Source organism: Notamacropus eugenii, chromosome 1, assembly GCF_028372415.1.
Source record: "Notamacropus eugenii isolate mMacEug1 chromosome 1, mMacEug1.pri_v2, whole genome shotgun sequence".
Classification (NCBI taxonomy): Eukaryota; Metazoa; Chordata; class Mammalia; order Diprotodontia; family Macropodidae; genus Notamacropus; species Notamacropus eugenii.
In genome coordinates, this window is record NC_092872.1 from 632,607,737 (window position 1) to 632,630,616 (window position 22,880).

The 22,880-nt window shown below is 39.0% G+C and overlaps 1 protein-coding gene across 3 annotated transcripts in view; it reads left to right on the forward strand.

Moving 5' to 3' along the window:
- Positions 1–22,880, forward strand: part of CDS2 (CDP-diacylglycerol synthase 2) — a 66,009-nt gene that overhangs the window by 14,786 nt on the left and 28,343 nt on the right. Inside the window, exons 1-2 of one of the 3 annotated variants that reach the window (XM_072635313.1) lie at positions 13,885–14,051; positions 19,179–19,232. The exons of 1 other annotated variant lie outside the window; for it this stretch is intronic. In XM_072635313.1, coding sequence (XP_072491414.1) covers positions 14,010–14,051; positions 19,179–19,232 — 96 coding nt within the window. In that variant the 5' untranslated portion in view covers positions 13,885–14,009. Of the gene's footprint in view, positions 1–13,884; positions 14,052–19,178; positions 19,233–22,880 lie in introns of those variants that run through there. One more of the 3 variants, XM_072635311.1, reaches the window with a different exon arrangement.

A 22,880-nucleotide genomic window follows, 5' to 3' on the forward strand; every position in this document is an offset into this window, starting at 1 on the left:
ATAAAGTTGGATTTAAAGGTCTTAATGATTTAGTGGTTCATTTAACCTGGGTGGGACCCAAAGGCCCATCTTGAATGGCCAGTAATACCTCCTTAATGGCTTTCAGTGTCCTGGTAGGATTGGGAGATGGATGCTTCTTTTCCATTAGTCCCTTCACCCCAAAGTCATCACTGTTCTTTGTACTTTAGTGTTCTGCATACAGAGTTATTGTGAGGATCAAATGAGGTTATATATATGTAAAAGCAATAAGAAAGGCAAAGGATTATTATTATTAAGGTATTAAAAGGCTGCCATAGTTCATCTGATCTATTAGGTTCAACTCAAGCATTTCCTGAGGCCACCGTCCTGTTCGCCTAATCATGGCTATTATAGGTTCTCTGAGGGATGCAAAAGAAGTAGAAGATGCCTTCCAGATAATGGCATAGTCATTCATTAAAAAATGTTATTGAGCACTTGATCTCTACAGACTATTGTGCTAAGAGATGGAGAAGACATAAAGTTTAGACAAAATATAGTCTCTGTCCTCCTGGTAAGGGGATGTTTGGAGAGTATGACACATATTGAAAGAGAGAAATAAAATATAATATTACAAGCTCCTCAGCCTGGCATTTAAAGCCTTCCACAGTGTATCTCCTACCTGCCTTTCCAGACATTTAACACAATCCCTCTCCATACCTTTGCACAAGAATATTCTCCAAGTTCCTTCTTACCTCATTCTCTTAATATTTCTAGCTTCAAGGCTTGACTCAGGGATCACATCCTACAGTCAGTCAGTAAACATTTATTAAGTATCTACCATGTACCAGGCATTGTGTTAAATACTTAGGATACAAAAAGAGGCAAAAGACAATCCTACCTTGAGGTAATAACGCAGTAGGGGACCCAAGAAAACAAATAGGTATAAACAAGCTATATACAGGATTAAAAGGAAATTAAAAGAGGGAAGGCACTAGAATTAAGAGAAGTTGAGAAAGGCTTCCTGTAGTTTTAATTCAGATGTGATTTTAGTTGAGACTTGAAGGAAGCTAGAGAAGCCAGTAGGCAGATGAAGAGAAAGAGCATTCCAGGTGTGGGGAACAGCTAGAAAAACTTCCTGGAACTGAGATGGAATATTTTCTTTATGGAACAGCAAGGCCAGTGTCACTGGATGAAAGAGTACTTGGCTAAGAGTAAGGTATAAGAATGGAACAGTGGGTAATTATGAAGGGCTTTGAATACGTGAGGATTTTATATTTGATCCTGGAGGCGATAAGAAGCCATTGGAGTTTATTGAATAGAAGGGTAGCACCATACACCAAGAATAAAGTCTAAATGGATACATGATCTACCTATAAAGATTGATACTGTAAATAAATTAGGGGAGCAAGGAATAGTGTATTTGTCAGAGTTATGGAGAATGGAGAAATTTTTGACCAAACAAGAGATAGAGAACATTATGACGTGCAAAATGGATAATTTTGATTACATTAAATTGAACAGTTTTTGCACAAACAAACCCAATGCAGCCAAGATTAGGAGGCAAGCAGAAAACTGGGTAAGAATTTTTGCAACTAGTGTCTGTGATAAAGACCTCATTTCTAAAATATGTAGAGAAATAAGTCAAATGTACAGGAATACAAGTCATTCCCCAGTTGATAAATGGTCAAAGGATATGAACAGGCAGTTTTCAGAGGAAGAAATTAAAGCTATCTATAGTCATATGAAAAATACTCCAAATCACTGTTGATTAGAGAGATGCAAATCAAAACAACTCTGAGGTACCACATCACACCTATCACATTGGCAAACATGACAGAACAGGAAGATGATAAATGTTGGAGAGGATGTGGGAGAGTTGGAACACATTCGTTGTTGGTGGAGCTGTGAGGTAGCTAATCCAACCATTCTGGAGAGCAATTTGAAACTATGCCCAAAGGGCTGCAAGAATGTGCATACCCTTTGACCCAGCTATATCACGTAGAGATCATAAAAATATGTACAAAAATATTTATAGCAGTTCTCTTTGTGGTGGCCGAGAACTGGAAATCAAGGGGATGCCCATCAATTATGGAATGGCTGAACAAGTTGTGGTATATGAATGTAATGGAATATTATTGTGATACAAGAAATGATGAACAGGAAGACTTCAGAGAGGTCTGGAAAGGCTTATATGAACTGATGCTGAGTGAAAGGAGCAGAACCAGGAGAAAGGACTTTGTACACAGCAACAACCAGCGTGTGAGGAATTTTTCCGGTAGACTTAGTCCTTATGAAGAACCTAAATGCAATGCAAGGACCTAAAAAATTCCCAGTGGACTTTTAAGGCAAAACATCTTCCATATCCAGAGAAAGGACTATGGAATTGGATTGCAGAATGAAGCAGACCATTTTCTTTTGTATTATGTTTTGTTTTGTTTTGTTTTATGGTTTCTCCCATTCATTTTAATTCTTCTATTCAACATGACTAAAGTGAAAATATATTTAATAGGAATGTATGTATAGAACCTATATAAGATAGCATGCCATCTCAGGGAGGGAGTGGGGAGAGAAGGAGGGAAGGAGAAGTGAGGGGAAAAAATCTAAGCTATATGGAAGTGATTTTAGAATGCTGAAAAAATAATTTTAAAAAGAGAAAAAATAAAATAAAGGCCGGTTTCTTTCAAAAAAAAAAAAGAAAGAAAATTACTGTCACTGACAAGGGTTCCATTTTACATCACACTTCTCTCCTATTACTTCCTCTTGGCCCTGCTGACTAGCTGTTATCTTTAGTGGCTCCCTATTCCCTCCAGGTTTAAATATAAAGTCCTCTGTTTGGCATTTAAAATTGTTCGCAACCTGGCCTCTTCCCACCTTTTGAGTCTTGCACATTACTCTCCTTCATACACTGTGTTCTAGTTATCCTGACCAACTTAGAGGTCCTCGTGTTGTCTATAAGTGTGTGAGTACATTCCATGTGCCAATGGTGAGTGAAATCATTTTTGCAGATGTTGTACATTTTGTACTTTTTTTGCGTTTTGACTACATAGTGGGATTCCCCGCCTGCCATGGTAATCAGGCCAGGGGTGGGTAAGTAGACAGTGTTTAGGCCTCCCTTCCTTACACTAGGAGGTGAGCAGTGCGATCCTTAAAAGACCAGGGGCTGCTTAGTCCCACTGCTGCTTCCAGTGAGAAACGACCCTATGGCCTGGGCTGCCTGTGCAGGGTTATAACTTTGCTAGAGTCCTCCTAATAGGTTGATCCTTCACCGGGAAGATGGTCATGTACCTGAGAGCCAGTGTGGCTTCAGAAAGGGCTGAGGAACAGACGATATGGTGTTGCTGCCCGACAGCTCCAGGAGAAATGCCAGGAGCAGAACAGAGGTCTGTACGCAACATTTGTAGATCTGACCAAGGCTTTTGACACTATTAGTCATGAAGGCTTATGGAAAATTATGTCAAAATTTGGTTGCCCAGAGAAGTTCATCAATATTGTACGTCAATTTCATGATGGCATGTTTGGCCAGATTCTGGATAATGGATAATGCTCTCATGCCTTCCCAGTCACCAATGGAGTGAAACAGGGCTGTGTGCTTGCTGCCATGCTTTTTAATATGATGTTTTCAGTCATGTTATTAAATGCTTTCAATGAAGATGAACATGGCATCAAGGTCAACTACCGCACTGATGGTAAACTCTTCAATTTGAAAAGGCTACAAGCCAAGACCAAAGTGGAGGGAGTGTTGGTGCATGATTTTCTGTTTGCAGATGATTGTGCACTCAATGCAGCCTCTGAAGCTGAGATGCAAGAAAGTATGGATCAATTCTCTACTGCCTGTGCTAATTTTGGCCTAATAATCAACACCAGGAAAACACAGGTGCTCCATCAGCCACCACCACATCATACATACGTGGAGCCATCAGTTACAATAAATGGAGAAGTTTTGAATGCTGTGGATAAGTTCACTTACATTGGTAGTGTACTTTCCAGGGATGAACACATTGACAGTGAGGTTGATGGACATGTTGCCAGAGCTAGTTCATTGTTTGGAAGGCTGTGAAGAAAAGTTTGAGAGAGAAGAGGTATTAGACTAACAACCAAACTGAAGGTCTAGAGAGCCGTTATGCTGACCTCATTGTTGTATGCCTGTGAAACATGGGCAGTCTACCAGCGCCATGCCAAGACACTGAATCGCTTCCATTTGAACTGTCTTAGGAAGATTCTGAGGATCACCTGGCAGGATAAGGTACCAGACACTGAAGTCCTTGCTCGAGTTGAACTGCCAGGCATTCAAACTATGCTTCAGAGAACGCAACTCTGATGAGCTGGCCACGTTGTTCAAATACAGAACTCACATGGGACAGGCGATCAGATGGTGGTCAGAAGAAGCAATACAAGGACACTCTGAAGGCCTTTCTCAAGAAGTTTGGATTTGATTATGCGACATGGGAGACACTGGCACAGGACTGCTCAGCATGGCATGTCCACATCAGAAAGGGTGCTGTGCTTTATGAGCAGAGCAGAATTGAGACAGCACAAAGTAAAGGTAGGATGTGCAAATTTGGAATATCCATCTCAAATATTCACATGGACTATTGTGCCTAATCTGTGGTAGAGCATTCCGAGCTCGTATTGGTCTGATCAGCCACAGTTGGACGCAATGAAATTTCACTTTATCATGGTGATGTCATTTTGGTTCTCTTTGAGAACAAAGGACAGCAACCCCCAACCCCAACTTCAGCCCCCTGAGTTCCTTGAATAGGATACACCATCTTCCATCTCCCATACCTGGAGTGCTCTGCCTCTTATTGTGACTTCCTTCAAGATTCGGTTCAAATCCCACCTTCTAGAGAAGTGGTCTCCTGCCCCCCTCTCCCCAATCCCTTTTCCTCTGTGATTGCCTTTGATTTATTCTGTACCATGTACAAAATGTACCAAGTTACATGTTATTTCTCCCACTCAAAGACCAACTCCTTGAGGGCAGGGATTGTTTTGCCTTTCTTGGTATCCTTGGTGCTTTATGTTGTGTTTGGCACATGGTAAAAGCTTAATAAATGCTTTTTACCTGATTGAAAGAAGGAGAACATCTTTGCCTGTTTGGCACTTGTTTTTGTGATAATGCTATGGAAGCAAAAGATGCCAAGAATTCCAAATCAGAGTTAGTGACTGAATCTGTAAGGAAGAAAGGGATAAAACTCTTTGGTCATTAGTTATTATAAAATTTAAAAAAAGGTTAATTGGCTTTCAGCATCTCTCTTCCATTCTGAAGTATATAGACTAGGAAACAGATACGATGACAGTAGAGTAGTAAAGGCATACCTTAGAGATATTGTAGTTTCAGTTCCAGACAACTTCAATAAAGTGAACATTGAAATAAAATCATGCTGAGTCACACAAATTTTTTGGTTTCCCAGTGCATATAAAAGTTACGTGTATGTTATACTGTACTCTGTTGTGTGCAATGGTATTATGTATAAAAAATCAGTTGTCTATACATTAATTAAAATATTTTATTGCTAAAAATGCTGACCATCATCTGAATATTCAACCTGTCATAATCTTTTCTCCTGGCGGAGAATCTCCTTGTTGTTGAAGGCTGCTGACTGCTCAGGGTGTGGTAGTTGCTGAAGGTTGGGGTGGCTATGGCAGTTTCTTAAAATAAGACAACACTGAAGTTTGCTACATTGATTGTGTCTTCCTTTCACTTGAACACTTTCCGGCTATTGTATGGTTATTAATTGGCTTAGTTTCAATGTTGTTATGTTTCAGGAAATAGGGAGGCCCAAGGAGAGGATTTGAGACAGGGGATGGCTGCTCGGTGAAGCAGGCTGAACACATTTATCAATTAAGTTTACCATCCTATATGAGCAGTGTCCTTGGCACCCCATAACAATCACAATAGTGTCATCAAAGATCGCTGATCACAGACCACTATAACAGATGAAATAATGAATAATAATAATAAAATAATAATGAAAAAAGGTTGAAATATTGAGAGAATTACCAAAATGGAACTCAGAGAGACAATGGCACCAGTAGACTTGCTTTAACCTTCAGTTTATTTAAAAAAGGCCATAATATGATATCTTTGAAGTATGATAAAGCAAAGCTCAATAAAATGAGATATGTCTGTATATATTGCCTTATTTTATTGGAGAATCATTGTAGTAAAATGGAACCTAGGAATCCATTCTGCCATTTTTTTCTTAAAAAAATTTGTTGTTGATAATATTTATTAAGCACCTACTATGTGCCAGGGTCCATGCTATCTATACTGGAGATACAAAAGGCAAAAAACAGGCTTTGCTCACAAAGAGCTCACATTCTGAGGGAGACATCATGGAAACATCTATGTACAAACAAGATATAAACAAGATAAGGTGGAGATAACCTCAGAGGGAATGAACTAAGATTAAGGAGGGCTGGGAAAGGCTTCTTGTAAGAACATAGGACTCTAGCAGAAACTTGAAGGAAACCAGGAGGCAGAGATGAGGAAGGATAGAGTGCAGGCCTAGGGGATAGTGAAGAATTCCTGGAGTCTGGCGAGGGAGCATGTTGTCAGTGTTCTGGCTCTTCAGCAAAGAGGTCATTGTCACATGGAGAGGAATAAGGTATAAAAAGACTTGGAAGGTAGGAAGGGCCTAGGTTATGAAAGACTTTGAAAGTCAAACCGAGGATTTTTATCCTGTCAGTAATAAGGAGCCACTGGTTGAATAGTGCTTTAACATGGTGAGACCTGTGCTTTAAGAAAGTCAGTTTCAGTGCTGAGTTGAGTATAAAAAGGAGAGAGGACTTGAGGCAGGCAGGCCCACAAGCAGACTATTGCAGTAGTTCATTAGTGAGGTGATGAGGACCTACACCAGGGTGGTAGCAAGGTCAGAAGAGAGAAGGGGACTTACAAGAGATGTTATGAAGGTAGAAAGGACAGGACTGTCAACAAATTGGCTATGAGGATGAGAGAGGAGGGGGAGATAAGGTTAGGTTGGGAACTTACATGACTGAGAATGGTAGTTCTTTGAACAATAACAGAAAAGTTAGGAACACTGGACCCAGATGACTCCAGAGGAGAAAGTGAGGCTGGTGACTTTGCACAGCCCTCCCTCACTAAAATCCAATTCACTTGCATGTCATGGCATCACCTCCCTGATGTCAGAGTCCTCTTCAAGGATGAAGGACAAACAACAAGAAAGAGGAAAGAGTTTGGTAGGAAAAGTAATTAAATCAATTTTGAGCATGTTTGATTTAAGATATCTACAAGGTACCCAGGTTGACATGTTCAGTTGACAGTTGACAATATACCTTTTGTTCCTTTATCACTTATTTTTTAATGCATTCCTTTCCATGTTTCCATTCAGTAGACCATTTATTTTTTGGAGCAAAGGTGTTAAAAGAAAACTGGTGGGGGAGAGGGAGGAGGAAAATGATAAGGGTGGAGGAGCAATTCAGCAAAACCACCCAACACACCATTAGTTTCTTATCCTTTTTACTTTACTTTTATTTGTGCAAAAGCTTTTCAGTTTCAAGGACTTAACATGATCTATTTTATCTTTTGTAGTTTCCTCTATTTCTTGTTTATTTAAATATCCATTCCCCACTCAAAAATATGAAATGGTATGATTTTTAATATTCAGGTCATGTATCTATTCTGAATTTATTGTTGAACATACTGTAAGATCTTCGTCTAAGCCTAGTTTTTGCCAGATTCCTTTCCAGAAAGTTTTCTCAGCAGTTAGCAAATGGAAAGTTCTTTGCTCTGTAATTTGTTTTCAGATTTGTCAGACATTGGATTAATAAATTCAGTTATTTCTGATTTTTCCTTGTCTAGATTGTTCAATTAATCTTTCTGTCTCTCTCATTTTGCTTTTTATTTTCCCAGTGTCTCACAATAGCAGAATTGGGATTTGAACTCAGAACCAGTATTCTCTTTCTACTAGTCCAAACAGCCTCCCTCTTCCCCTGACATTCCTAATTCTGAAAGCCATTTCATTTCCACGAGTAAAGAGGAAATGTTCAAACTTCGCCTTCCCCCCCAGAGCGCAGATATGCTTTTGCTCTAAACAGCCAAGGAAAGGGCCTGGCTGAGAAGATGGTGCTACAATGACTAATTAGCAGTTAGCTTGGGTGGGTATCTTGGTTTTTATTGTGGGATCTTGTATTGTGGAGGGCTAGAGAAAGAATTGTGCTGCTATCAGATTGCAAGTTAAGTGGGCAGGGTGGTTCCCAAGCTATGAGTGGGCTGAGGTAATTGAACCCTGAGCTTCATCTCTCTGTCTTCAATTTAATTGTACCATCTTGTTTACTTTTGAGGCTAAAAAAGGAAAGGCATTATCAAGGTCTCACTGACTCAGAGAGGCAGGCTGGCTGTGTAGGGAGAATGAGAGGAAAACTGGATGAGAGAATATGGATTGATGTTGTTATACTCTAGATACTTTTAAAAAGCAGAGGAAGGACTCTAGTGCTTTGGTTAAATTTTTAGTGGAGGACTTATGGTTTGAGAGAGTCTAGAAGGGAAGGGAGGGAGTATCCAAGATGATGAGATCAGTGTTCTCTTAAAAATTTCCCCCCCAAATTAATTGCAATTGCTTCTGGTTTATTGAAAGTGCTCTGTACCACTCAGCGCATTAGGAAGCATTTATCCCAGAGGGAAGATTTGATGGGTACTGAGGGAGGGGTGGTAGTGGTGTGATTCCATGTATTTGTATCCAGCTTAGTCCTTTTTTAACTCTTTAGTTCTGCCTGGGAGAACACCTAGATGTGTACTGGGTGGAAAACATAACACTTAATGAAAATTCTTAACAGGATGTACTTGAATACCTTGGTATTTCTGAAAGGTCTCCCCGTTTATGTACTGGGGCTATTCCTAGAGAGACATGTGACCATATTTAAGCAGACAGGTTGTCAAACACTGGCTTTATCACATACAAGTTAGTAAAGAAGTTTTTACTTACTATGTGCAACACATGTTATTGCTAAGACAGATAATATATAGGTCCTCCAGGAATTCATAATCTAATAGGAAAACCAACTATAGTTGTATTAAGTACTCAGGCATGAAGGGTGAAGAATGGGGAGCTCACTGGAATCAGTGACACTGTATGTTGAGGGAGATGAAGAACATGGAGCTTTATGGCAAAGATGAATAACTGGCTTATAGTTTTAGAGCTGGAAAGGGCCTTAACAGTCATCTAGTCCAACCTCTTCATTTTATGAATGAGGTTGAGAAACATGCCCATCAGCACACAGGTCACAAGTGATCTAGCTGGGATTTGAATACAGGTTCTAAGAATCCAATTAAAGTTTATCCACTGCTCTTTTTTTCTTCCACTTTTATTTTTTCCAACTACGTGTAAAGATCATTTCACCATTCATTTTTATAAGATTTTGAGTTTCAAATTTTTTTCCCTTCCTCCCTTCCCCTCTATAGGTTATACATGTACAATCATGTCAAACATATTTCCACATTAGTCATGTTGTGAAAGAAGAATCAAAAAAGGGAAAAATCACAGCAAAGAAAAAAACAAATGAAAATAGTCTGCTTCAGTCTTCATTCAGACTCCATAATTCTTTCTTTGCATGTGGATAACATTTTCCATAATAAGCCTTTTGGAATTGTCTTGGATCATTGTATTGCTGAGAAGAGCTATGTCTTTCAAAGTTGATCATTTCATCATGTTGTTCTTACTGTGTCCAGTGTTTTCCTGGTCTGCTCACTTCACTCAGCATGAGTTCATCTAAGTCTTTCCAGGTTTTTCTGAAATTTACCTACTCATCATTTCTTATAGCACAATAATATTCCATTTCATTCATTTACCACTCCTTGTTCAGCCATTCTCCAATTATCGGCATCCCCTCGATTTCCAATTCTTTGTCATTGCAAAGAGATGCTATAAATATTTTTGTATATGTGGGTCCTTTTCCCTTTTTATGATTTCTTTGGGATCAAGTACTCTTTCTTTTATATCAGTCCACCTCCATGTCGTGCCTCTAGTGTGACCCTTTGGTATGGTAGTGTCCCTGGGTTCTCAGTGAGTCTGCCAGTAGAGAAGGAACTTTGGAAGGTTCTGCCAGTCATTTTTTGAGTGTGAGGGGTCTGTATATTTAATTCAGAGAAATTCATTAGTAGAGGGTTAGCCACCAGCTAATGAGTTTAATTGGGCTTATAGGTATCATTTATTGAGACTGGGAGGATTTCTTAAACTTCTGTGTGTCATGGACTCTTTAGGCAGTTTAAATCCTGTGGACCCCTTCTTAGAATGTTTTTAGAAACATAAAATATGTAAAATTACAAAGGAAAGTATATTGAAATATATTATTAAAATATAAAAAGTTTGCAGATCCTGTGTTAAGAACCCCTATTTTAAGGTAGATCATTGGAAGAAGTAGCTGCACAATTAAATCATGAATCTCTTTAAGTAAATTTACCATAGAATAACTATACCTTTTCATTTTGTGTCCCCTGTAAATCTTCAATTATGGGGGGAGTTAGTACCTGTAAGAGTACTGGAACATGATCAATGTATCTGGGGATGGTGAATGAAGAATTGTTAGTGTGTATTTCTTTTTATTGAGTAATGGATGGGAGAATGAGACTGGAGTTGAGAATCGTATCCAGATCCCTAAGTTTGTCCCCTTGCCCTTTCTCATTTTTGGGGGGAGAGGGGCTAACATTGGCAAGAGAAAGACTAGTTTGTAGATTTACATGGGAAGAGGTCGTAGAATCTAGTTTCTTTATTTTACACATGAAGAAATTGAGGCCAAGAGTAGTTGTGTGATTTGCCTAGGATCAGATGGCAAGCCTAGTTTGAGATCTTGTGACTTCAGTCCAGTGCTCTGTCCACTTCAGCACACTGACTCAGACTTCTTTGTTCTCTCCTGATGCCTGTGTATAAGTTGCTGTTTCACTGGAAGTGTAGCATGGGGAGCAACGCCTCCACATTGGAAGGAGGGCTTTAAATACTTGTGTTTCTCATTAAATATAAATTCACCTTCTGGTATTTTCTAGGGAAGAGTCATTGAAATGCATGCATTTTTTTCATCATGTAGTCAGCCTTCTGGCTGAATTAATAATAACTAGCTAACATTTAAATAATGATAGATAAATTATTTGGCAAACATGTTAGGACACTGGGGAACTGTCTGGACTTGTGAATTTAATGCCAGAGGAAAGGGACAGGGCCCAGAACTAAAGAAAAAAGATTTAGATTTGGAAGGGATATTAGCAGTTACCCACTACAGCCTCCTTGTTTTAAAAATGTGGAAGTGGAGAATCGGTCATTGCAGAGGTAGGTACTCTAGGACCTCTGATTCTCAATTTAATGTTCTGTCCAGATGTACTGATACATATTTCATGTGCCTAGGCCACAGAGTGGGGAATAGGAATGCTTTCGTCCTATCCACAAAGCCCTTGAATTTAGGTGCTTTGTGCAATCTTTTGCGTGAACGGCTGACTAGGAAGAGCAGTTCTATTCAACAAACATTCTCTACTGTGTACAAATTACTATATTACTATAGCAAGTGCCGATGATACAAAGATAAAAGCAAAAATCATCCCTGGCTTCAAGAACCAGAACACAATCCTTCTTTTCCAGCTGCCAAAGCTTAGAATTCTTCTCCTATCCCCTTGTTACCATAGATTCCCCCTGCAGCTCCCCTGAACTTAAACAGGAAGTCAGGGTTCTTGTTTCCTGGAGCCTTTGTTGTGAGCATTTTATTGTCTTCTCCCTGAACCTGGTAATTTTATTGGAAATGTACAGGAGTCTTACTGAAAGACCCAATGTTAATAGTAGTATGACCCCAGTTTAGTTACTATTTAACCTCTCTGAGCCTCAGTTTCCTCATTCATAAAATAAGCCCTGTCTGCGTCTTTTGTATTGTGAGAGAAGCACTTTGTAAACTAAGTTGCTATAGAGATGTGAGCTACCTGTCCTATGGCTTGTTAGCTGGATCTATATACACCTTTCAGGGTATAAGGCTCACTCAGGCATTAAGGAGTCTAAGGTGGGAGGAGGGGAAAGAGAAAAGTGATCTTAGAAAAACACCTTCTGTATATATTATATTGTTGGTATCATTAAAAAACAACAAACCCTTAGAAATGAGGATAGGTAAGAAAATGAGACTGCTCTCTGTTCTACAGGACCTAGTATGAGAAAAACTCTAGTTGGAAATAACACGTATTAAAAGGGTAAAAGGGAAATAGGCATATCAGTCTTGTGATATTTCCTGCATGATGGCCCTGGATTCTTCCTGCCCTCTGATCTCTATTGCCTTGTCCCCACTGATACCTTTCATCTTCATACCCTTTAGCCCCTAATCCAGTCCACAGTAACCATCATCAGTGTCTTAGAGTTGGATGAAGCCTCTTCCTGTAGGCTGGCTAATATGAAATGGGGGACTGTTTGGGATTAGGGACATATTTTGGAATGCTGAATATGTATTCCTGTATAATATACTGTTGTATATGATTATAGGAGGATATGGTTGTCCTGTTCTTAGCATTGGAAATTGGTTCTGTGAAAATTTGATATTGAGTAACCTGATTTTATTTGACATCAGTTTCATAAGAATATTATAAGTGAGCAGTTGTCAGAATGATATTACAGTGGAATTTCACAGTGTTTTGTGTAGCTGAGCCTTCTCACTGGCGCATCTGTAGGGGATCAGGAGAGGCACAGATGGGCAGGAGGAGTGACTGGGCATCAGAACATCATAAGGCGTCAATCACAGAATTCCCATCTATAACTGGAAATGATCATCTGTGTACTATTCAGCACCTAGCCTTTTGTGTAATTGTTCTTAACATATCTGGCTCCAGTTGTTTAGGGTTTCTTCACAGATCTGTAAAATGAGGAATTTGGCTTAGATGATTGAGTCCTTTTCAGCTCTTAATTTATGATTTTGTGATCCCTTGTTAGAAAATTCTATGCTTGCCTTTTCCTCGCAACGTTTTTCTTCTGTACTGATTTTTTTTCCTCCTTTGTATGGATCTTGGTTTGATAGACCTTTCGAAAGACCTCCCTGGGTGAAACAGTGTTAACTCAACATTCTCTGATCAGTATCAGTCCCATACTTGGTGAACTTTGATTATAATGTATCAATGATATTGTTTTAAAGTAATATTGGTCAGAGCAACATTATGTGGGATGTAACTAGTCTTTTATGAGTTGACTTGGGGACCCTATCACTGTGTATAGTAACATTATTCCTATGAGAAAATGTGTTCCAGATTTCAAGCAACTAAAATAAAAACTTCTAAAGCACAACCCTTTAATAAGTTGTAAGGAATGGGAATGGAAAGAGGTACAAAGAGAAAAGAACATATGAATTGCATATCAGTAGTTAGAATTTTTAAAAAATGAATACTTTTATATTCATATTCTCTCATTTACAAATATATACTTCTACTTTTCTTACCATGTGAGCCATCCCTTGTAAAAAAGAAATAAAATTAAAGAGGAACAAAAAGCAGTTCAGCAAAACCAACCATACCTCCACTTTACTGATAGTGTATACGATATTCCTTGCCTTTGGATCAGGGTAGCTCAAGTTTTGCCCATTGAGCAGTCTACTCAACAAAACTATAAAGTACTAAGACCTGTTTTTGTGCCTTGCTTAGAATCAGGCTTTTATTCTGTGGTCTCTCCTTGTGTAACTGCAGTTCCTCTTGATGACAGCATGATATAGTGAAGAAATACTAGACTGGGAGGCAAGAGGTATATTTTAGTCTTTGCTGTGCTTAGTTAGTTGTTTTGGTCTCCAGTTCCCTCATGAGAAAGGTTAGGTGCCATAGTTGTTTGACCCATAGAATCTCAGTGTTAGAAGGGATCTCAGATGACTTCCAACTCATATCCAGTATGTAGCCTTGAGCTAGAAATCCAGTTATAGTAGCTCCTAGAAAGTGATCACACTTCTGCTTATTTCCTGAGGCCATCCATTCCATTGGAATAACTCTTGTTTGCCTTCCTGGTAACTTCCCAGTTGCTCCTAGTTCTGTCCTTTGGAACCAAGAAAAACAAACATATTGCTTTTTCCTCAGACAGCCCTTCAGATATGTGAAAATGGTTATCATCCTTTTCCTATCTCCCCTTATTTTCTCAAAGGTAAGCATCTTTATTTCTTTTAATTGATTCTTCTATGGCATCATTTCAAGTCCCTTCACTATCCCACTCTCATACTTGGCAGGATGTGTTCTTTCTAAAATAAGTTGCCCAGTCATGCACAAAATATTCCAGGTATGGTATTATAAGAGTAGAGAACAGCATTATTGTTCTGGGGCCTGTGCTTTTGTTTAATGTAGAATAAGGTCACATCTTTTTCTATCAGAAATCATCCCATTGCCCTCGACCTTTTCTTAACCTGGAGGAAGAGGGAGAAAGGGAAGAGGCATTTGGTTAAGAGTTGAGGCAGGGAAATATTAGTGGTAGAGGCATAGTAGCCAGGGCTTACACTGAACAATATGAATTTTTGGAGTTTAGAAGAAGGCAGCTGGAACATAGAAAAGTGCAAGGAGAGAATCCTGAGTAAATACTGACTCATCCTGGCAGCCTTCCAGAAGAATGGGATGACCTTTCATCCTGCATTGTTACTCTCTGGCCTTTCGTCCTCTTTTGGAAACAGCAGGAGTGAGTTTCTTTGACAACAGGATGGGCAGTTAAAAATAACTGTGCTAGTTCATCTTTCTCTCTGTGCAGCTTCTACAGTTTCTGATGAGGAAAGAAGGAAACCTCACTTTAAGAAGCAGAATGTCCTGGTGGAAAAAGAGTATTGAAGCTGGTCCCAGAAGACTCGGGCTCAAGTCTCAGTTCTGACACTTACCCTTTCTGGGCCTCAGTTTCCTTATCTATAAAATCCATAATAATCCCGTCTACCTCATGTAAACTACTTGATGGTAGGAATTATTTATTTTAGTCTTTGTATCCCCATCACCTAACATAGGTGCTTAATAATGCTTGTTGATTAGGTGATATTCTAAATGTCAGCTGCTTTTATTATTACTCCAGGGGAAAGGAATGGATGAAGGAGCTTACCCAGCTCAACAGTATTTTGATATAATCTCCTTGCTAAAGTATTGAGAAGTTGTGCTATGATGAACCCAAGTCATGCCAGACTGACGAGGGCAATGTTTGCTTCTTTGCCTCCAAAGCTCTGAGATTTAAATATCTATTCTGAATGGTTCATTGTTTGGCATAGTTACAATATATTACTGACAATTGTTAACTATGGAAGTCTAAAAAAAGGTTATTTCCTGAGACTCCCAGAAGACCAGTTCCACTTTTTTCAGATATAATAGAATATGTACTTCACTCCATAGAAGAGTCTGCTCTCCCTGCTGTATGTAAATTGTGTGGCCCCAGTCATACTTTGGAGAATAGTAAGTCAATATTTACCATCCTTAATAAGGTAGTTCTGTTAGTACACCGCGTTATAATGGAGAAACAATAACACTTGTGACAGAGCTGACGTTCGGCTTGATGCTTTTCTTCATACCCTTGTGACAGCCATCCATCTGTAGGATTACAACCACCATCTCAGTGCAGGTCTTTATAGGATCATAGACTTGGAGCAGGAAGGGATGCTAGAAATAATCAACTCCAAATGCTTTCACTTAAGAAAAATTGTTATCGTATAAATTGTTCTGGTTCTGCTCACTTCACTCTGCATTAGTTCGTACAGGTCTTCCCAAATTCTCTGATACTGTCTCATTCTTCATTTCTTAGGACATTATAATATTCCATTACATTCATATACTGTAATTTGTTCAACCTTTCCCCAACTGATGGACACGCCTTTAGTTTCTAGTTCTTTGTTACTGTAAATATTTTTGTACTTACTCGTCTTTTCCCTTTTTCTTTGATTTCTTGGGAGTATATGCTTAGTAGTGGTATCATTGGGTTAAAGATAATTTAGTGACTTTTTGGGCATAGTTCCAAATTGCTTTCTGGAATAGCTGAACCAGTTCACAGCTCTGCTAACATTAGTGTACCAGCTTTCTCCTAATCCTTGCAACAATTGTCATTTCCTTTTTTTTATCATCTTATGGGTACAGTGTAAAATGGAACATTAGCGTTGTTTTTATGTGACTTGTTAGCTTAGAATTTTTCCTTTGAGAATGTTTCTTCACATCTTTGGACTATATTGGGGAATGACTCTTGGTCTTATAAATTTGAATCTGTTGCTTATGTAGAGGATTTGAGACCTTTATCAAAGAAATTCCCTACAAATATTTTTTTTTTTTTACCATTTAATTGTTACCCTTTTAGTTTTAACTACATTAGTTTTGTTTCTGCAAAAATTTTTAAATTTTTTATATTTAAGAGTATCCATTTTATCTTCTGTGATACTCTTTATTCATTGTTTGGTCATGAACTCTTGCCCTATACTAGTTGGGAAAGATATTTCCTTCTTTGCTCCTAATTTGTTTATGATGTGACTTTTTATATTTAACGCATTTATCCATTTGGAGCCTGACATATGTGGCGTGAGAGATTCAATTCATCCAGTTTACATATAAGGAAATTAAGACCCAAAGGAGTGAAATGACTTGCTCCCAAGGTCATTTAGGATAGTAAGTGGCAGAGACATAATTTGAACCCAGATCATGATTCCAGATCCAATAGTCTTTCCAGCATCTCTGTGATTTCTCCGTTTAGTCCCCTGTTTCTATTCGCCCTTATTGTCATTTGAATGACCTATTGTCACTGCAAACTCAGTGTGTTCTAAAAGGCACAAATTTTCCAAATAGCTTCCTTCTTTCTCAAACTTCCCCATTTCTGTTTACTGCTACCACCATTATCAAGAGAGGTTTTGTAGATTTGAGACTTTGCAGTTCTTCACTGTCTTGATTCAGTTCTTTCCTACTCCCACTCCCCTTATTGCTGCCCCTGGATTTGCCTTCTAGGTGATCTTGCTTCTGTAACACGTAAAGTCAGTTTAGTCTTCCTGAAACACAGAACTGGCTATTTTTATTTCCAATCTTAAGAACTCATAGTGACTCTAATGTAGTGGAAAAAACACTGGTTTTGAAAATGTAGAGCATTAACTTGGCTACTTAAGTTTTGTGCAAATCGCTTTGCAGTCTGTTTCTTCTGTAAAATGAAGGTAATAGTCATAACAACTGACATTTAATTTAAGCTTTAAGCTTGCAAAGTACTCTGCATAAATTATCTCATTTGATCCTCACAACAACCTTGGAAACAAGTGCTGTAATTGTCATTTAAATATGAGGAAACTGAGGCTGAGATGAAATGACATAGCAATAAGGGTGACATAGCTAATAAGTATCTGATATTACATTCAGAATCAGCCCAGTGCTCTCTCTCTCTCCGGTATACTATGACTGTACTTGCCATGAGGACCAAAGGAGAGAAGAGAGCATTTTGTAAACTGTAAAATGCTCTACAAATGTAAACTAGTATCATCATTGTCTACCAGGTCAAGTTATTTTAATTTGGCAAATATTTAAATGTCTTCCCTGTACTTCTGATGTGAAGTCTTAAAGGAGGCATAAAGACATTGTCATCTTTGCTGTTAAAGAATTTACAGTTTAGTAGTCCAGATTCCTCAGTTTGACTTTCTAGGCCCTACAAAATCTGTTCCTGCCCTTATCTCTTATCTCTGGTTCATGTATGTGATGTCCCCAAAGTCTTAAGTTTAACACTTAAAACTGACTGAGACTTTTGAGACATTCCATGTAACTACTCATTGTAGTTAGTTTTCCTTCTGGTGCCAGCACAGGTCATGCTGTCTTGCCCTGTGACTTTGTTCATATTTTAGTCTTCTTTCCCTGATTAGATTAGTGAGGCTATTTAGGAAAGAAACTAGGCCATGTACCACTTTCATATTCTGCACAGGGTTTAGCACGGGTTAGCGGGAAATTAATGAATGCCTGATTTGAATTGCCTTCTGCCCTGGTCAAGACTACATCTGGAGTATTGGAAATCTGAGCATTATGGGATCATAGGATGATACAGCTAGAGCTAGAAGGGACCTGAGAGGCTATTCACCTCCACTGGGGCCCAGGGAAGTGAAATGACTTGTTTCCTTATCTCAGAGGTGGGATTTGAACCCAGGCCTGACTTCATAGCTAGTGCTCCTAGCATTTTACCACTCAACATCATAAAATGTCAGAGTTGGAAAGACTCTTGGAAACCACGTAGTCCCGCTCATACCCAGATAAGAATTCCATCTCCAATGTCCCATGTCCTTCAACTGGCTAACTGACCAGAAGACCTTCACTGAGGGGAAGCACATTTCTGGGGGCAACCCATTCTACATTTAGACAGCACTAATCCTTAGGAAGTTTATTGCTTACAGAGAACCCAGATGTATCTTTTTGTAACCTCCTGTTGCTAGTTCTGCCCTCTTTGACCAACCATACTAAATCTAATACTTTTCCAAGTGGTAGCCCTTGGAGACCTCAATGATGTCTCTTGCCCTCCCATCTATGTCTTTTTTTTCCTTCTTTTTTTTTTTAAGCTTAAACACTCCCAGTTTCTTCATCTAGCTCTCATATTGCATGAACTTGAGGCCTTTACTCAGTTTTCTCTCTAGATTATCAGTGTTCTTCCTAAAAATGGGGTACTTGGAATTGAACATAGCATGCTGGACGTTACCTGAAAGGTCAGAGTACAGTGTAATGAATACTTCCTAAGTCCTAGACACTATGCCTCTTGAGATAGCCTTTTAAATAAGTATTCACATTTTTGATGCTGTAGATCACTGTTGTCTCATTGAGCTTTGAAGTGTAGCTAATTCCCCAAATCCCTTTCAGATGTGCTAAACTGTCTTCCACAGCATAGAAGGACCCCCACAAATTTTAGCCTGTTCAGAGGAGGGCAGCCAGGGACAGGGAGATTAGAAGCTGTGCCCTATATGGGGCAATTAAAGGTAGTAGGAATGTTTAGCCTGGAGAGGAGGACAGTTGCAGGGAATAGCATAGCATAGTTTTCTTCAAGTGTTGGAAGGACTTTCATGTGGAAGAGAAATGAAGCTTGTTCTTGGCTGAAGAGAGGAGAACTAGGAGCAAGAAGGGGAAGTTCTAGTTTTCCCACTTATTAGTTGCATGATGCGGGGCAAGTAGCTGAGTTACCTTATCATGTAAAGTGGGTTTAATATCTTTCCTTCCTTCTTCCCAGGGTTTTGAAGATCAATTCAGTAATGGATGTGAAAGTAATTAGGTTATAGACCGATTATCTGTTCTAATTATTAAAATTTTCTTCATTTTATAGGGTGAAGACATCAGATCAGAGACATTGTCCGATTTGCCCAGGGTCACACAGCTAGTAAGTTAAAGAGAAGTTGTTGTCAGCTCAATGTAAAAAAAAAAACTTCCCAACAACTAGAACTCTTCAAAGTGGAATTGCCTGGTTTGGTGGTGGAAGGTGCCCTACCACTTGAGATTTTCACGAAGAGGCTGGATGACGACTTTTGGTGGGTGGGTGGGGGGAGCATTCCAGTTCAAGTATGAGTTGGACTAGCTGAGCCCTAAAATTCCTCCCAGATCCTAGTTTTTGTGCTTTGTTTTGTTTAGTTTTTGCCTTCAAGGCATTTGTCTAACTATCCCCTGATGATGGGTAAGGGAAAGCATTACCATCCCCATTTCAGATATGCAGGATTAGAGCAGAGGAGCCCTCCTCTAACCCGCGGTCTCTCAAAGCACCTTTTCCAGCCTAGCCCCTGCTCCCTCTTGTTATTGCCAGGGCTGCCTGGTCTGGAGCTATAGTTCTTTCTTATTCCAGATCTTGCTGAGATGCAAACTATACTGAGTGGCTCTTGAGCTTCTGTGCTTGACTCAAAATTTACAGTGGACACTGGGGCAAAATTGCTTTTCCTTTTAATTTTTGTGTATAGTGCTGATAAATACATTAAGGTTAGGGGACTGGGAATCATCATCTCTTTACTTCCCAGGGTCATGGTATGTTTGTATCTGCTGATTATCTGGCATGCTGGGGAAAGGCAAACACCAAACAGCAGGACTCTGGAGCTGAGGCAATGTTTTCAGTGACAAAGGATTCACTTTCAGCCTGGTTAATGCACCAAACAATAAATTTTCCTGTTACAGTCTTTGCTGTGTAATCTAGCATAAAGAATTTGACCTGCTATTCCTCAATCCCCACTGTTATCTGTGTCCGTTCAATTCATCAAGTGTTTATTGAGTTCCTGCTGTTCTAAGCATTGTAGTGAGTAGGGAAGAATTCTAGCATATGGGTTTATTCTGGGAACTTGAAGTCTGGTTGTGGAGATCACAGAGACCCAGATTCAAATCCTGATTGTTACTTGTTACTAGGCCAATCACTACCTCTGTGAGCCTCAGTTCCATCAGCTGCAAAATAGAGATTATAGGATCATAGCTTTACATCCGGAAGTGACCTTAGAGATTGTCTAGGTAAATTGTGCTCTCTCCCTCCTTTTAAAGGGGAGGAAAATGAGGCTGATAAACATTAGCATACTTGCCCAGAGGCACACGTAGAAACATAACCACATTGAGTTGGTAGGGAAGGAATCGGGATCAGATAGTAAGTACTGTTTTACAGATGAAGAAAATGAAACCCATACAGAAGTGACTTGCATAAGTGGAACGTGAACCCAGCTCTAACTTCAAATCTGATACAATTCCCATTATACTGTTGGACCAGACCTTATGCTATAGAAATGGAAATTATTATTGTGATACATTACGTAATTAGAAGCTTTATTTCCTTTGATTTTTATTAGCATTGTGTACTTGTCTCCCATACTAGACCTGGAACAATATCGGTTGCTATCTCACAGGATTATTCTGAAACTCAGATAAAGTAGTGCATGTAAAAGCATTCTATAAAAGTTAGTTATCAAGAGGCAGCAGTGCATAGAGGAAAGTGTGCTGGATTGGAGTCTGGAAGACCTAGGTTTGAATCTCAAACAATTAATAGCCGTTTTGCCCTGGAGAAGCCACTTAAAGTATTATTCTCTTTCAGTCTCAGTTTCTTCATTTGCAAAATGTTGACAATAGTAGCACCTATTTTACAACTATTATTAAGGATAAGATAGAGACTTTTGCAAACCCTCCCCGGGAGGAAATTCCTACTGCCTAGAGCACTGAGAGGTGAAGTATCTTGCCTGAGGTCTCAGAGCCCTTATCTGGTTGAGGTAGCATAGTTTTCCTGACTTTAAGGCTACTCCATACTGCCTCCATTGTTAGTAACACCAGACTTTAAGATTCTTATCTTCTTCTGTGGAGAACTAGCATCTTTCATCTTATCCCTGTTCTGTTATAAACAAATTTCCTTTGAGTCCCCAGTTTCTCTTAGACACCTTCTGCCTCATTGAGTTAACTGAAATTTGGCTTGGCCCTTAGGTCCCTTGCAGCTTAGTTTAGGATTAGTAACCCTTTCCCCCTGGTGTCTCCCTCCCCCTACTTTAATATGGTGATCTATCATTATCATTTAGTAAGTTCTATTCTCTTAAATTCCATGCCACCCCATTTTTTATGCACTGATATCTAAAATTCTTTCCCTTCTTCATTGACTTTAGCATCTAGTTTATAATCTTCTCACTTTCCCCCTCTCCCACTATCATTTTTATCAGCATTAGTATTTACATTGACTAATAACAGCCTGATATTTGCCTCCACTTTCATCTCTACTCAGCAGCTCACCAGAAGAGTGGCCACATGTTAGACCTTGCTATTATCGAAATGAAGAATTCCACGACCTGCCCTCCAACCATAGCATTCTGTTCTTGTGCCTTTTCTTACTTCTCGACTCCTCCTGAAACTGTTCATCTCATCCTTTTTATGGCCTTGCTCTTTTCGTTTTCTCCTAGTCCATTACTACTTTCTGGTTTGGCTGCCACTAGTTCAGTATTTTGACTTCAAGGTCATTCATTTCAACATTGAACTTTCTACCCTTGAGTTTTTCCATCATTCATTCCCTGTTTACCTCCAGCTTTTGGTTTGGGTTACCAGTTGTCTTTTTCATTCCTTTCCTCTTCATATAGCAGTTTAGTAAGCTCTGTCAAAAAAGTGAGATGAAGTTGTTCTGGTATGCTGCACTTTGTGATGATAACTTTCTTTTTTGGTTGTTCAATCATCCTGTTAATAATTTATTCTAGAATTTTGCAAAGAATTGAGGACTAGGTGACTTGCCTATAATCGCATGCTTCATTCACTTTCCTTTTTGAAAAATTGGGATATTTGCCCCTCCACCGTCCTGTAGTACTTCTCTCATTATCTCTTTCAGAGAACAGTAACAACTCAGCAATCACAACTACCAATCCTTTCAATTAACTAGATCATCTGGGTCAGATAAACTCATCAAGGGCATCTAATTGCACTTTTTTCCCCTTCTCCAACTTGTTTCCCCCCCTCTTAGCAGTATTTTATTTTTTTCTGTCAATTGGGGAGTGGTTGAGCAAATTGTGTTATGTGATTATGATGGAATACTATTATACTATAAGAAATGAGCAAGATGCTCTCAGAAAAACCTTGAAAGACTTTCATGAGTTGATGCAAAGTTAAATGCGTTGTGTACAAAGTAAGAGCAATATTGTGCAGCGATCAGCTGTGAAGGACTTAGCTATTGTCAACAATCCAGTGATTCAAGATGATGAAAAATGTTATCCATCCCCAGAGAAAAAATTGGTGGTGTCTGAATATAGACTGAAGCAAACTTCTTTTACTTTATTTTTCTTCAATTTTTTTTTTTTTTGGTCTATGTTTTCTTTCACAACTTGACTAATAATGGAAATTTGTTTTGCATGATTGCACATGTATAACCTATATTGGAATGCTTTCCTTCTTAATGAGGGGGGTGGTGTGTAGAGGGAGGAAGGGAGAGAATTTGGAACTCAAGAGTTTTAAAAATGAATGTTAAAAATTGTTTTTACATGTAACTGGAGAAAAAGAAAATTTAAAGAAATTCTCACTGCTTTCAGGGTTTGTTTTTACATTG